Source organism: Eleutherodactylus coqui, chromosome 1 (genome assembly GCF_035609145.1).
Source record: "Eleutherodactylus coqui strain aEleCoq1 chromosome 1, aEleCoq1.hap1, whole genome shotgun sequence".
In the NCBI taxonomy this organism is placed as follows: domain Eukaryota; kingdom Metazoa; phylum Chordata; class Amphibia; order Anura; family Eleutherodactylidae; genus Eleutherodactylus; species Eleutherodactylus coqui.
The window spans coordinates 316,448,374-316,462,467 of record NC_089837.1 but is presented as its reverse complement, the minus strand read 5'-3'; the positions used below and the strand labels follow the sequence as shown (position 1 = coordinate 316,462,467).

The following is a 14,094-nucleotide window of genomic DNA, read 5'->3' as shown; positions in this document are numbered from 1 at the left end:
ACGGCGCAAGTTTTGAAGCTGCATTTCTGCCACGGAGATCTTGCGGTATTTCCGTGCAGTCTTTCCACTGGATTTACGCCCCGTGTGAACCCAGCCTTACAGGTTCTGTGCACTCTGTGATGCTTTGTGCATAAAGCCTAAGTATTTCAATGAACTGCAGATGTGGTGCTGCTGTATTAGTGTACTTTATATCTACCCCTCTGAAAACTGCTGGGAGTTGTAATGCGAACAACAGAACAGTAGGACTTCCCTTGGATCAAACCATTTAAGATGAGGTTGTTTTTATGAATGAAAACAAGGGTTGCTCAACAGTTGCTAAACCTTTTCAGCTTACCTTCTTGTCTAAGTTCCATAAAAGAGAATGTTCTGTGACATTTGCTTGAAGTGGCTCACATTGCCACCCCTCACCACTGAAGACACACATGTACTCCCACAAATTGTGGAACCAGTGCAAGAATTGAACTTCCTCGTGGAATCTGGTCGGGAGTATAATTTTGTGCCTATCTCATCTAGAGCAAGAGCTTTGATTATGTGGTCCTCCAATATCACAGGTCTGAAAGCCAGTTGTACTATTTTACTGTTTGTCATCTCATGATTGTCATTCATTTAATCCCAGCTGATTGTAAAAATACGGCAAGTGATTAAAGCCCCTGTTGTGCAATCAATCAGAAGCATGTCGGGTGACAGCCGAGAGCCTGTGGTTTTTAACCCCTTCTGCCTTCTCCTTTCCCAAGTACACAATACTCAATTAGCGCTATGTACTAAAAAGTGAAAGTGGAAGTGGCACAGCAGAGCTACAGGGTCCCAGCAGACCCTGATCAGCTCTGTTAGTGACTATTGTCACTACAGGAGATGTTTTCCCTGTAACTGGGGCTCCTATGGATGCCTCAGCTACAGTGGAAAAGTGTCAATTAAAAAAAACAAACATGCGAACATCCCCCAGAGTTCTTATATGATGCCACGGGGAGCATAGATAGTAAAAAAAATAAGTAAATCACAATATCGCTGCGTTTTGTTATTACAGATGTCAATAGGACTTTCTAATGTTAAAAAAGCATCGCACAAACTTGAGATTTTTGTGCAATGCGTTTTTAACATTAGAAAGTCCTATTGACATTTGCATTAAAAAAACGTAGCGACATTGTGATCGCCAGTGTGCAGAAGACCTAAAAAAGAAAATGACCCAAAGCCGACGCCAACCAAAACCGTCGCCGTATGTGCCCTGTAATCCAAAACCATACATATTAGCTACAAACTTCCGAAATGAGGAACTCTTACACCCAATAAAACTGAAAAAAAAAGTCAATGAAAAAGATATTTAAAAAATAGCCCTATATATCACAGGAAGAAAAAAAAGCAGGAAAAAAAATAGGTCAGTTAAACCACCACATGGGTAAAATCCCTAAAAAGTGTGTGGTCCTTAAGGGGTTAAAACAGGAGACCAGTTGTCTGGAACCTGTGTCTCCCAAGTGTTGTCATACTACAACTCCAGGCATTTTCTATGACAATGGGAGTCGTGGTTGGAAAGACACAAGTTGGAGATTACTGATCTGGGACTCTGGATACTAAAATGCAGCTTTAAAGGGGTTGTCCCACTTCTAGCTGCTTTGCTGCAGGAAGTAGACAGCTCCATACAATGCACAGTGGACTGGGTGAGTACTGCAGGCTGAGTCCCATTGAGGTGAATAGGACACAACCTGGAGTACCAACGTGGACCAATGCCCAATGTACAGAGCAGTCTGATTCCTGCAGCTAAACAGCAAGAAGTGGGACAACTCCATTAATTAATAACTCAAGAACTGATCTTTGTGTAATAAGCTATTTTATTATAAAGCATTGAGGTCATTTCTATATTGCAGATAGTAAAACATTGTTATCATGTAAACAAACCCAAAACTATTATTTATGCTCTTATAGTTTATTGAAATTGCAGAACTTTCTATTTTGCTCGATGCCAACTATATCTGTTGGAAAGTAAATCCATGCATTTCCTGTATTGTGCTTGTACCTTCTATAAGGCAGCAGGTTCTTGCCTATTCCTCATTCTCCCAATTCACTCTTGTTTTTCTATATGGTTCCACAGACCAGCAGGGACCCTTTAAGGCTTTTGGATTCCTGTGTGGCGAGTCTTTAGTTTTGTCATCTTCATTGTTTGTTACAGCATTATACTTCTTGTAGTTTACATCCAGTCCTCCTTAGTGGATACTCTCTGTCATATCTTCATTAGGAGATGGTGGTGCGTCCTGATTTTCTGCCAGATTAAGCTTTTGTCTAAGTAATCAATATTAAGGTTCTATAAAGACAGGGTGATTTCTGGCACTATGAGTTTGTAAGCATTCTTTCAATTTACTTGCGGCCCTATTTCTTATATTTACTCAAATTTACATCCATCACCCTGTTCCTGAGAACTTTATGTGAAAAGCCGCACTTTAATTTGCTCTGTTGCTATCTGACCATTCTTATTACAGTGTTTGGAGCAATAATTGTTATTCATTAAATTTGTCACATTGTGCTCCTGGGCCCTGTAGTTCTACGGGTTTCCGGGAGGACACTGCTGCAGGTATGGCTTATTTGGCTGGCTGAGGGTGTGGAATTCTCAAGCCAGCCAATCACCATCGGTCTTGAACACATAAATACCAGCGCTCCTTACCAGAGCGTGCTGATCATTTATCCATTATCTTATTCCCTCTCAGAACTTGCCGATTTGGGTTAAGCATGCTGCTAGTTTTTTTTAATCAGATTTTATTAGGATTATCAGACTGAACAAACATACAGTCCTAAAGGGAAGACACAACATTTCACTAAATTAGAGCATCCAAGCAAATATCAGTAATAAAAGGAGGGGGGAAGGGGATTTGTGGTAGGAAAGTTAGGTAGGGGGGGGAGAAGTGATCCCTATAGTTAAGTTAGCGCAAAATAACCTTCCTCAGACAAAACCTACTCAGTGCGCCAACTTACATGTCCGAGCTCTCCTCATTTAACATCCACAAAGAAAGAAAGAAATTAAAAAGGTGAGGTAAGGCACAGAGTCCCCAGGAGGAGGATCAGGTCAACACCACACACCGTAATCACCTCACTGTGTCTTGCTTTAACAATAGCAGCAAGACCACTCAGGGTCTTTGATCCAGGGGCCCCATACATCCACAAATCCATTGTGTCCTCCCCTTGCCCTGTTCAGTGTATGTCTGAAGGTGTGAACTACACTTGATGTGAACAATGTTTTGTTTTGTGTGGTGTTCCCTCTATGATGCAGTCACTTGGTGTGTACAGGGTTGTGTTCTGTGTATGTCTGTAGGTGTTGACTGCACTTGGTGTGAACTGTCCTGTTTCAGTGTGTATGTTGTATTTCCTTTGTCTGATGTTCTTGGCTGTTACCTTCTAGGGTGAAATAGTTGTCCCCTAGGTTCCAGCAGGGGCCATTCCTATCGGGACAATGACCCTACTTGTAGGCAGGGTTCCCTTTAACTGTGTTGTAGTTGTCTTGCTAGTTTGAGGACTCACAAGACAAAGAGGACCCTATTTTGTTGTGGGCTTGTGAGCTTATGTATTCTGGCCAAAATACAAACCAATACCTTGTACTGGGGCCTTTTTCAGACAGGGCCTACGCATGCAAAAATCACGTGCGTAAAAAACTTGCGAATATTAGAACCAATGGTTTCCTATGGGACCATTCAGAAGTTTTTTTGTGTCTAAAATTCGTTCATTTGAACATTCCCATAGGAAACCATTGGTTCTAATAGCTGCCAGTTTTTTGCACATGTAGGTCCCTGTGTGAAAGAGGCCTAACTTATAGATATTTCTCTTACACCCATGACGGCACCATTAAGAGACTGCCTCCCATCCAGACAGGAAATAGAAACCTCGCATATCTCTTTAAAGGCAGGCACACCCTTCATCTCCTCAGTAACTATTTCTTGTCTATAAGACAGGTTGGAGGGAGTTAGTTGCTGCTTGGCTGACTCTCTTCTCTTTCAAGGATTCTTCCAGATTTCTAAAGGTGGCGGACTGCAGGGCCTCACTCCAAAACTCTATAGCATGAGAAGTTACCTGTCCAGTGTAAGTGTCCATTAGGAGCCTCTGGGAAAGCCTGGAATCGTCCTCTCATCTCCTGCAGTTGTGGGAGAAGCCTTCAGGCCGTCACTGATGTAACAATATTTTTATTTAAAGATGACTTATAGTATTTCACATAAAGTAACAATTCTGGAGCATCTTTTCTTAGAACTCTGCATTATATATTTCTGTGTTATTCCTCCCAGAAATTTATGGATAAATTGACAGCTGGGCGTCACTAGCTGCGGTGTGTCACTTCACTGTATAATAAGTGCTGCCAGTCTCAGATTTGTAAGGATACACCTATTTGACAAGGAGAGTGGTAACACCCAGTTGTCAAATTATTCATCAATTTCTATGTGGAGCAACAGAGAAAGTTGCCATGTAGAGATAAAACATACTCCAGAATTATTATTTCATGAGGAATACATGTATTTACTATAACAGATGTTAGGAGTCCTGACAGCTCCTCTATGATGCCTCATGCCCATGGCCGTAGCAGACTTCGCTAGCAGAATATCGCAGCGGAGTCCGTCAGATCGCCCCCCAAAACCTTCATACTTACCTCCCGGATCCGCTGTGCTGTTCCCGTCCCTCGAGCCGGTGCGCATGCGAGCTATTAGGTCCAATAGCTCCGGGTTAACGCCGTGGATTTCCACCGTGCAAAACGCAGTAGAAATTCGTCCGTGGGCATTAGTCCTAAAGCTACGACATGAGTACCAGAAGTCCTGCCATGCCTTATCACAGCGATCATCAGTGCTGTGCTGTAAGTCCCCCAGAGGGACACAAATAGTGTAAAAAAAAGACAATAAAGATGTACAAAAATCAAAAATGTTTAAAAAAATGAAAATCCCACATATTTGGTATCGACGCGTCCATTACAATGCGTACAATAAGTTGAACATGCTTTTTATTCTGCACAGCAAAAAGCGTAAAAAAACCGCCAAAAAACAGAGGAAAAATGCTAATTTTTAGGATTTTGCCTCCGAAATAATGCAATAAAAGTGATCAAAAAAGTTGTTTGTTCCCCAATATGGTAACAATAAAAACTACAGCTCGTCTCACAAAAAATAAGCCCTCACAGAGCTCCGTACATAGAGAAATAAAAAAGTTACAGGACTTTGAATGCAGTGATTTAGAAAAAAAAAGATTTCCAAAAAAGGGTTTTTATCGCAGAAAAGTGGAAAAACCCCCAAAAAATCAAAGAACTTTGGTATCGTTGTAACTGTAGCGGTCCGCAGGAAATATATATTGTATCATTTATGCTGCATTATTAACGCTGTAAAAAAGAAAACTATGGCAGAATTGATGCGTTTTCTCTCCCTGTTATCTTAAAAAAAAATTGTTTTACAATATAGTCTATGTACCCAAAAATGGCACTGTCAAAAACTACAGTTCGCCACGCAAAAAACAAGCCATTATACGGCCGCGTCAACACAAAAGTAAAAAAGTTATTGCTTTTGAAATATAAAAATGAAAATCCACCAAAAAACGTTTTGTCCTTATGGCTAAAATAGGCCATGTCCTAAAGGGGTCAAATGCCGGAATTAGAATTGACAGCGGCATTTAAAGGGTTAATAGCCGGATGGCCGATTGCAGCTATTGCCCGCGGCTGTCAGCTGTAATAAACAGCTGACGCCCGCGCTGTATAAAGAGAGATCGCACCACGACCTCTGTTCATATATACCCCAGCGCTCCAGGACATAAAATGTACGTCCTGGAGCCGGAAGGGGTTAAAGGGGTTTTACCAAAATAGATTTTTATCACCGTGGGTTGGGTGATAAAAGTCTGATCAATGGGGGGAGTCTAACATCAGACACCCAATGATCTCAAGAACTGGGATCTAGTGTCATCCTCTCCAGCTCACTGCACTCTCTGCAGGGAGGAGATTGAATGGAGTGGCGGTTAAACACGTGGTGCTGGCCCCTTCATTTTAGTGGGAGTGCTGGAGATAGTTAAATGCTTATACTCGGCTATTTCCGTGAACTACAGAACTGAATGGAGTGGGACCGCGCATGTGCAATCGCCACTCCATTTAATCTCCACTTCACTATGGGTAGGTGCAGTGAGTCCGTAGTAAAGAGGAGGAACACATGTCCTCCATTCTTGGAATCAAGATCAGTGTGGGGATCTCAGTGGTGAGTCAATTTTGAAAATAATCCAGAAAAGTTTGAATGCCTTCAGTATGACAACCCATAATACAATGCTAAGAAAATATCTGTTACTATTATGAGAGAAACCCAGTAATCTTGTAGATATGAAATCAATGGGAAACACGTGCAGATCCTCTGACGCGCATTAACCCCTTGAGTGGCACGCCCGGAAATTTTCCGGGACGAGCTCCACTGCCGATAGTGATATAGCCCGGAAGATTTCCGGGCTATGTATCCCTATGGGAGCTGCAGAGCACAATGCCACAAGCTGTGACAGTGTGCTCTGCCTGCACAGACCCACACAGAGCAGTGCAAGGGCTTTGAAAAACCAGCAGAAGATATTGCCGATCTGCCGGCAATCTTTTGCTTTGTTTACAGGTTGCCATAGAGACCATTGGCTTGTCAGAAGCAAGCCGATGGTCTCTGTGGCAGGGAGAGCTTGGTGCTTGGCTGTCAGAGGACAGCTAGGTACCTGCTCTTAGAGCAGAGATCAGAGAAAACCTCCGATCTCTGCTGTGTTAACCCTTTACATGCTGCAGTCTATGTGACTGCAGCATGTAAAGGGCTGTCACTGCAGCATGTAAAGGGCTGTCATCATCGGACCCCCGGAATGTGATCAGGAGTTCTTGATGGGTCCCTGTGGAAGTCCCCTAAAAGGACAAAAAAAAAATTTAAAAAAAGGTTAAAAATTATAAAAAAATAAAAACACTTGTCTCCCTTTACTTTGTAAAAAAATCAAAAATACAATCACACATGTGGTATCCATGCGTCGTTATGACCCAGAGAAGGAAGTTAATACATTATTTAACCTCTTAATGACATGGCCCCTTTTTTTCTTTTTTCCCCATTTCTTTTTTCCTCCCCCGTTTAAAAAAATCACAACTTGTCCAGCAAAAAACAAGCCCTCATATGGTCATGTCAATGGAAAAATGAAAAAGTTATGGCTCTTGAGACGCAACTGCAAAATTTGTTGAAATTCAATGATTACACCATTTTAAAAAACCTGTCCTGGTGGGCACGACACTGTGGTAGGAAACCCGCCACTCAAGGGGTTAAACAAGCATCGGAGGAATGGAATTTCATAGAAGTGATGTGAGGCGGTGGGTAAAATGCATGTTGACAAGCGTGATATCAGGCTGAGTTTCTTGGCCTGATATTGCGCTCGCCCATGTGAAGGTAGCCTAATTAGAGTCTCCTCATTAAAGAATGAAAAGATGCAGCAGTATCATGAAAATAATGTGAAACTAATTAATTCCATAATCTCTTCTGTATGCCTAGCACCTTTTATGTGTATAGAGAAATAAGAAAGATGAATGAATATTGGCTTCGTTTCTGCGTTGGAGGCACGGACTCCTGGACAAAATAGTGCAGATCCAACGGTTCCAGTATTTTCACTGGTTGTCTCCAAGAACATAGCCAAACAACAGAAATACAGATGTTGGTGTGAAAGGGGCCTAGATCATTTATGAATTGTCACAAAGTATTTTTATTTTTTTACAATTGGCTATAAGGAAATATACTAGCTGATATTTTATAAGTTGAACACTAGATGGCACTAAAATTGTGTTTTAGCTTATGTAACTGTTTCAACTATATAGAAGTAGTTTGGGGAAAAATTTTCCTACCATTGCCACAGTATATAATACATCTCAGGGTTCTCGAACATCAGGCATAGACATTGTAACAATGAACATTGCTTCTTGCCGTTACTTAAAGGTAACTAAGCTACAGTGCTTTTAGGGGATGTAACAGGGAGCCGGGTGATGTATTTTTTTATACTCAGCAGCTCCTGCGGTCCAGCGCTGCCACCCACTTCAGAGGAGGGGACCTGTTGGTTCTTATGCAGAGCACCAATTGGCATAAGGAGTCCTATAGGTCTGATAATGCCACTGGAATCAAGTGCATGCAAATTAGCTCTCATTGAGGAGGAAGAAATCTGGCTCTTTAGTCCCACCTTTTGGATAGCAACCCCTTAGGGCGCCCACCCACTGGCGTTTTTTTACCTGCGTTTTGCGTTTTTCCTGCACAGGCATAGAGATAACATGTGTTCCTGTCCACTGGCGTTTTTTTTGCGTTGCGTTGCGTTTTTTAACATAGGAACTGTCAGTTGCATATGTGTCCTTATTTTTCTCCTAATGCACCCATGAATGTCAATGGAAATTAACGGAAAAGCCGCAAAACGCTGCGAAAACGCCGCAAAAAACGCAGCGAAAAACGCGCGGAAAAATCGCGGAAAATGCGGCGAAAACGCTGCGTTTTTCACGCGCGGAAATCGCAAACGCCAGTGGGTGGGCGCCCTTACTCTGACTCTTTAATGGGCCCTGCAACATGACTAAAATGATCTCTCATGGATATACACGTTTATAAACTCACGACCCTGGAGCTCCTGTTCCCATTATATGTAAAGCAGACATGCTGCAATAAACTCCAGCCATTTTTCCAGGCTAAATCAAAATGTCAAGAACACAAAAATTGTCAGTCAATAGTAAGAATTTTAACAGCTTATTATCGATTGGATCAGCCATAGTATGGGAAAGACCACCATAATAGTCACATTTTTGGTATTTCTTATGTTTCATCTTTTTCTTTATTGCCAGGTTTGTACATATTTCAATAATGTAGAATGGGAAGGTAAAAAATAGAGATAAGCGAGCACCCAAATGCTCGGGTCCGCGTTATTCGAGTCGAGCTTTTCGTAAAATTCGAGACCTCTACTCGAGTAACGAACCCCATTGATTACAATGGGAGACTTGAGCATTTTTGTATGTGGGACGCCGGGTGCTGAGCTTTTTTTTTTCTTCTAGGTTAATTTTCTGCATTGCAGCGAGGAGAGGCCAAAACAGGCACGTCACAGGAGCCAAAACCTGGGGCGGGGTCGAACACGGCTTGATGCTCGTTCGAGTTACGAGCATCATCGAGTACGCTAATGCTCGAACGAGCATCAAGCTCGGAAGAGTATGTTTGCTCAACTCTAGTAAAAAACAATCAGAGCCACAGAGCTAAACTTCATGTTTTTATCTGACTGTCTTGCAGATCCATTTACAATGGAATGTCTTTTAAAGGCCCTTTTGCACACAACGATTATCGCTCAAAATTCGTTCTAGACGCCGAAAATGAGCGCTAATCATTACATGTAAATTAGGCATCCTGCCCTTTTTGTTTGAACAATGACTTTAAGGTTAACTTAACCCTTTCCAATCCAATTGCTATCCTGGTTTTCCTAGGGGGCTTACTCTTTTTCTGCTGTTATACAACAGCGCTATATGCTGGCTAAAGCCAGTACTGCATTACGTGACAAGTTGGATAGGCTCCGACACCAGAGAGGCTGGTAATATACAGTAAGAGAACCCCGACGAACATCTTCCAACATCGGAGCTGTACAGCCTTAAATCATAATGTCTTTAGGGGTCAGACAGTGGATTGGAAAGGGTTAAAATCTATCCATCAGCCACTTAGAGATGAAGAAAACACATTTATCTCTTAATAGACCACAGGCTGTTCTCTCCACGGCATGTTTACACTAGCCGGGAGGGAACAATGCAATCTGCCGGCAGCCAGGAGTAGAACAATGCAGCTGTTTGCACAGCTGGGCGGATGTTTAAGCACATGCTTGTCTCTGCAAACAGCTCCTGGAGGGACTTTTACATGCAAATGAATATGATAAAGTTATAATGGCCATTAACACTATATGCAAGTAGATAGCTAAATCTTTCAATCTTTTAGTTGTTTGAAAGATTATCTTTGTGTGTAAAAGTGCCTTTATGATCCTTGACTTGTGTATATGACCAGTGGTAATATTTTCTTCAAAACCTTTTTGTACTTTATCCCATATTACGTTACTTAAAGGGCTATTCTGATTACCAAGGCTGCTTTCACACGGCCGAGAATATGAACCCCATTCTTTTTTTCTTTCTTCCCACCAAAAATTGGGAAAAAATAACTGCGTGTCCTATATTTTCGTGTTCCTTGGAACACATCACCCATTGTTTTCAATGGGACAGGAAAACACATCGCCAGGTGTGTGATGTGCTTGCGAATGCGATGCAAGGTTTCCCATTGAAAACAATCGGAAACACTTGCCGATCCTCTGACAAATTAGCAATCCTCCACACTGGAGGATTGCTAATTTACCTGAAGTGATGGGAGGCATTTTTGACAGAATAACGCCTCACATCCACTGGTAAATCGCACGTTGTTTCACGGCCCGATCTCGTGCTCGCCCACGTGTAGGTAGCCTAAGGGTCCTTGTATACTCTCACATAAATTGCCCTAAATGAACACTAAGGCCAGGCTCACATGCAGGTTGTCTTCAATGGAGGCCATCTGCACTGAGTCCGCGGCAAAATAGAGTATGCTGCGATTTTTCTTCCGCTCGTTGAATACGCAATTCGTATCACACTGCGGTTATCAGTGGCGAATCGTATGCGTCCAAAACCTCATCTACCCACGGCAGCCAAGGTCTGAATACTTTGCCAGTAATACTGCCCTTTCATCTCCTGGCCATTGGTCACTGAGGGAGGGTGGGCTTCCGAACGGATTCAGTTTACTGTGGTTTACCACTGTGTGGAACCCAGCCTTTACACCGAACAATGATTGGGAATGACTGTTCAAAAAATTATTGCCCCTGTATTAAAAAACTCTTAACCATAGAAATATATTAATCTCTTTTCTAGGGCCCTGGCTGGTGACTGATGACTAGAGATGAGCGAGCGTACTCGGTTCGGGTGTTTTTGCACTCGAGCACCGCTTTTTCAGAGTAACTGACTACTCGGACGAAAAGATTCTGGGGGTGCCGGGGGTGAGTGGGGGGTTGCAGAGGGGAGTGGGGGGGAGAGAGAGAGCTCCCCCATGTTCCCCACTACTACCCCCCGTTCCACCACGCCGCCCCCTGCCCCCCAAATCTTTTCGTCCGAGTAGTCAGTTACTCTGAAAAAGCGGTGCTCGAGTGCAAAAACACCCGCACCGAGTATGCTTGCTCATCTCTACTGATGACCCTTAAAATATTTTACTGAAAAGGATACATAGAATTGCTCAGTTCTTCCAGCTGAAATAAAAGAAATTCAGTGTGTATTAGACAGTTGTAGTGCAGATACAGTACAAATAAAATGAAGGAAATCAATATAACAATAGCTTGACATGCATTTCTAATACATGTTTTCATTAGTAATTTGACATGTTACACATAAAAGCCTGAATGCAAAACTGAAGAGATCCGATTGCTATAACATCTGATAAGCAAATCTAAAACAACCTCTCCTATCAAAAGTACTCGGAAATGTCATCTTGTAAAAAAGTTGAGTATGATGCAGTTTAGCAGTGGGCTGAGAATCCAGCAGATGGATAGCGACAGGGGCTAACTATGTTAGAATCTAACATTAAGGCAAAGGCTGCGACATGAGAGGGGCAACCTGTATTCAATCATCAAGACAAGAATACAAGCTGGATATTGGAGTTTGTGACTGAATAATCAAAGTAGGCCCACCCAAAATAGACAAAAAAAAACAAACAAACCACAGAACTAACACCCTTTTAGAAGATAAAACTTAACTTTTGACCATTTCCAATCAAGTGTTGGACCTCATCCGACATTGAGATTTCCCTGCCTAGCTCCCATGTTGGTTAAGATCCGTCACATGTTTCTAACACTACAGAAGAGAGGTCCATCATCGGAGTTCTCTTATGCATAGTATAATATACATATTAATTCATGTTTAATTTTCAAAAAATTGCTAATAAAATCAAAATGACAGTTCATTTTTATGTGTTTCTGTTGAGTAATTCCAAGGAATCCACAATGCATTTTTCCACCCAAAATACATAAGAGTGGGTGCGGGTGGCAGGGAAATTTGTTTTCCTGCATCACACTGCGGTGCCATGCAGGCAAACATCATTCATGTGCATGACCCCATTCAGAAGAATAAGGTTCATGTTTATGCGAGATTTGTGCATCTCAAAATGCACAAATCACACACGATTTTAGCGCCCATGTGAAGGAAGCCTAAATCATATACTTAAGTGTTTTTTAACAGAAACTCTATCAAATGCCTATTAGTTTCCTGCCTAAACGGGGTAACCGCCCTGGGAAGAGCGACCCCCATTTCCGAATATTTCACTTGAAGACTGATGATGATAAAAATTGGGTGAAAGATATTTGCTATGTGGGTGATTCCATGTGAGGGAGAGGCTGAACCTAAATATATTTTGGAATTACATCACCCAGCAATTCTCCTGTGTGAGGGCTTATCCCCATATACTAATGGAGAGTAAGTATTGTTATTGAGCAATAGCTGCAGTATGCTAGATTTAAAGGGAATGTCCAGTTGTAAACTATTAATGGCCTTTCCTGTGCTCTGAGCTGGTGCAGCCGTGTACTCAGCTGATATTTGCAGGAAACAGACAGCCCCGTTCTTACCGCAGTGGCCCGGCTTGGTATTGCAGAACCAACTCCCATTCCTTTTAATGGGAACTTGGCCTGCAATACCAAGCCAGGCCACTGCAGTGAGAATAAAGCTGTCTGCTTGATGCAGAAATCAATCCAGTGCATCCACCCAGAGAACAGACCCCACCAATTTACTATTGATGACCTATCATGAGGACAAACCCTTTATCCCCTTCCCAATACGTGCTATATATGTACTGTGGAACAGGCCAATAATTCCGCCCCAGTAATCAAAGCTGACTTGCTGCCACTGCCGGGATGCAGCTTAGCTCCAATCCCAACGATTTAACCTTATAGATGCCACTGGCAATGCAGAGAGCAGCATCTAGAGGGTTTGAAGAGGGAGTGAGCTCCCTCCTTCACCCCATCGGCACTTCCACAATCCGATCACGGGGTATTGATGGTTCTCATGGCAAACGGAAGTCAAATTATAGACCTCCGGTTCTGGCATGTACAGTGGCCTGTGAGGGTCACTGTCATCACTGGCATTAACAGGCTGCACTGTCAGTGATGAACATGGCAATGCAGATAATACACTGTACTACATAAGTAGTGAAGTGTATTATCTAAAGTAGCAAAGGATTGCATCCTCAAATTCCCTTGTGGGATGAACAAATTTGGTAAAAAAATGAAATAATAAAAATATTTTCACATGTAAACCCCTCCCCCCAAAAAATAAATTCAAAAATTGCCACATTTCTAATAAAACACTATGATTGAAAAAAAGGAAAATAAAAAACCTCTCACAAATTTGGTATTGACCCGTTGATACCGATCAGTAATATAAAATTATTATGTTATTTATGCCATATGGTGAATGCCGTAAAAAAAAAAGCCAAAATGTGAATGATCGTCTCAAAAAAAAGAAAAGTGATCAAAAAGTCAAATGCACCCCAAAATGGTACAAATGAAAATGTCAACTCAACCCCCAAAAATCAAACGCTCATGCAGCTCTGTGGGTGGAAAAGTTATGATTCTCTGACTACAGCGATGAAAAAATGGGCCAACACCAAGGAGGCCCTAAAATTCATAAGGTGCTCCTTCATTTCTGAGACCTGTGTATGAGTCATTTAACGCGATAGGCCCACATGTCAGATATTTCTAAAAAGTGCAGATTCAGGGCTCATTCACACGACCGTGATTTTGGCGCGTATTATGCCTGTGATGCACCGACACGTGACATGTTGGTGGTTATGGAATACAAATTACTTGCTCTTTCCTCAGTTTTGTAGATACTAAAAAAATAAAGGAGCTCTTTAATGTAAGAAAACCACAAACAGCATCCCAGAGCTCAGCTATCTGAATGCCTGTGAGTATGGATTGGCACAAATGAAAGACTGAGGCTGAGACTAGTCACACATTAAGGCTCACTTACACGGAGCGATGATCGCTCAAAGATCGCTCAAACGACAGTTTGAGTGACAGCTTTGATCGATCATTTTGCATAAACTA

At 42.1% G+C, this 14,094-nt stretch overlaps 1 protein-coding gene across 1 annotated transcript in view; it reads right to left on the bottom strand.

Annotated features, from left to right (window-relative positions):
* Positions 1-1,803: 1,803 nt before the first annotated feature.
* Positions 1,804-14,094, bottom strand: part of CCDC28B (coiled-coil domain containing 28B) — a 28,592-nt gene continuing 16,301 nt past the window's right edge. The window contains exons 5-6 of the mRNA XM_066592236.1: positions 11,225-11,247; positions 1,804-2,271 (exon numbers count right to left, since the gene is read on the bottom strand). Coding sequence (XP_066448333.1) covers positions 2,196-2,271; positions 11,225-11,247 — 99 coding nt within the window. The 3' untranslated portion in view covers positions 1,804-2,195. The remainder of the gene's footprint in view (positions 2,272-11,224; positions 11,248-14,094) is intronic.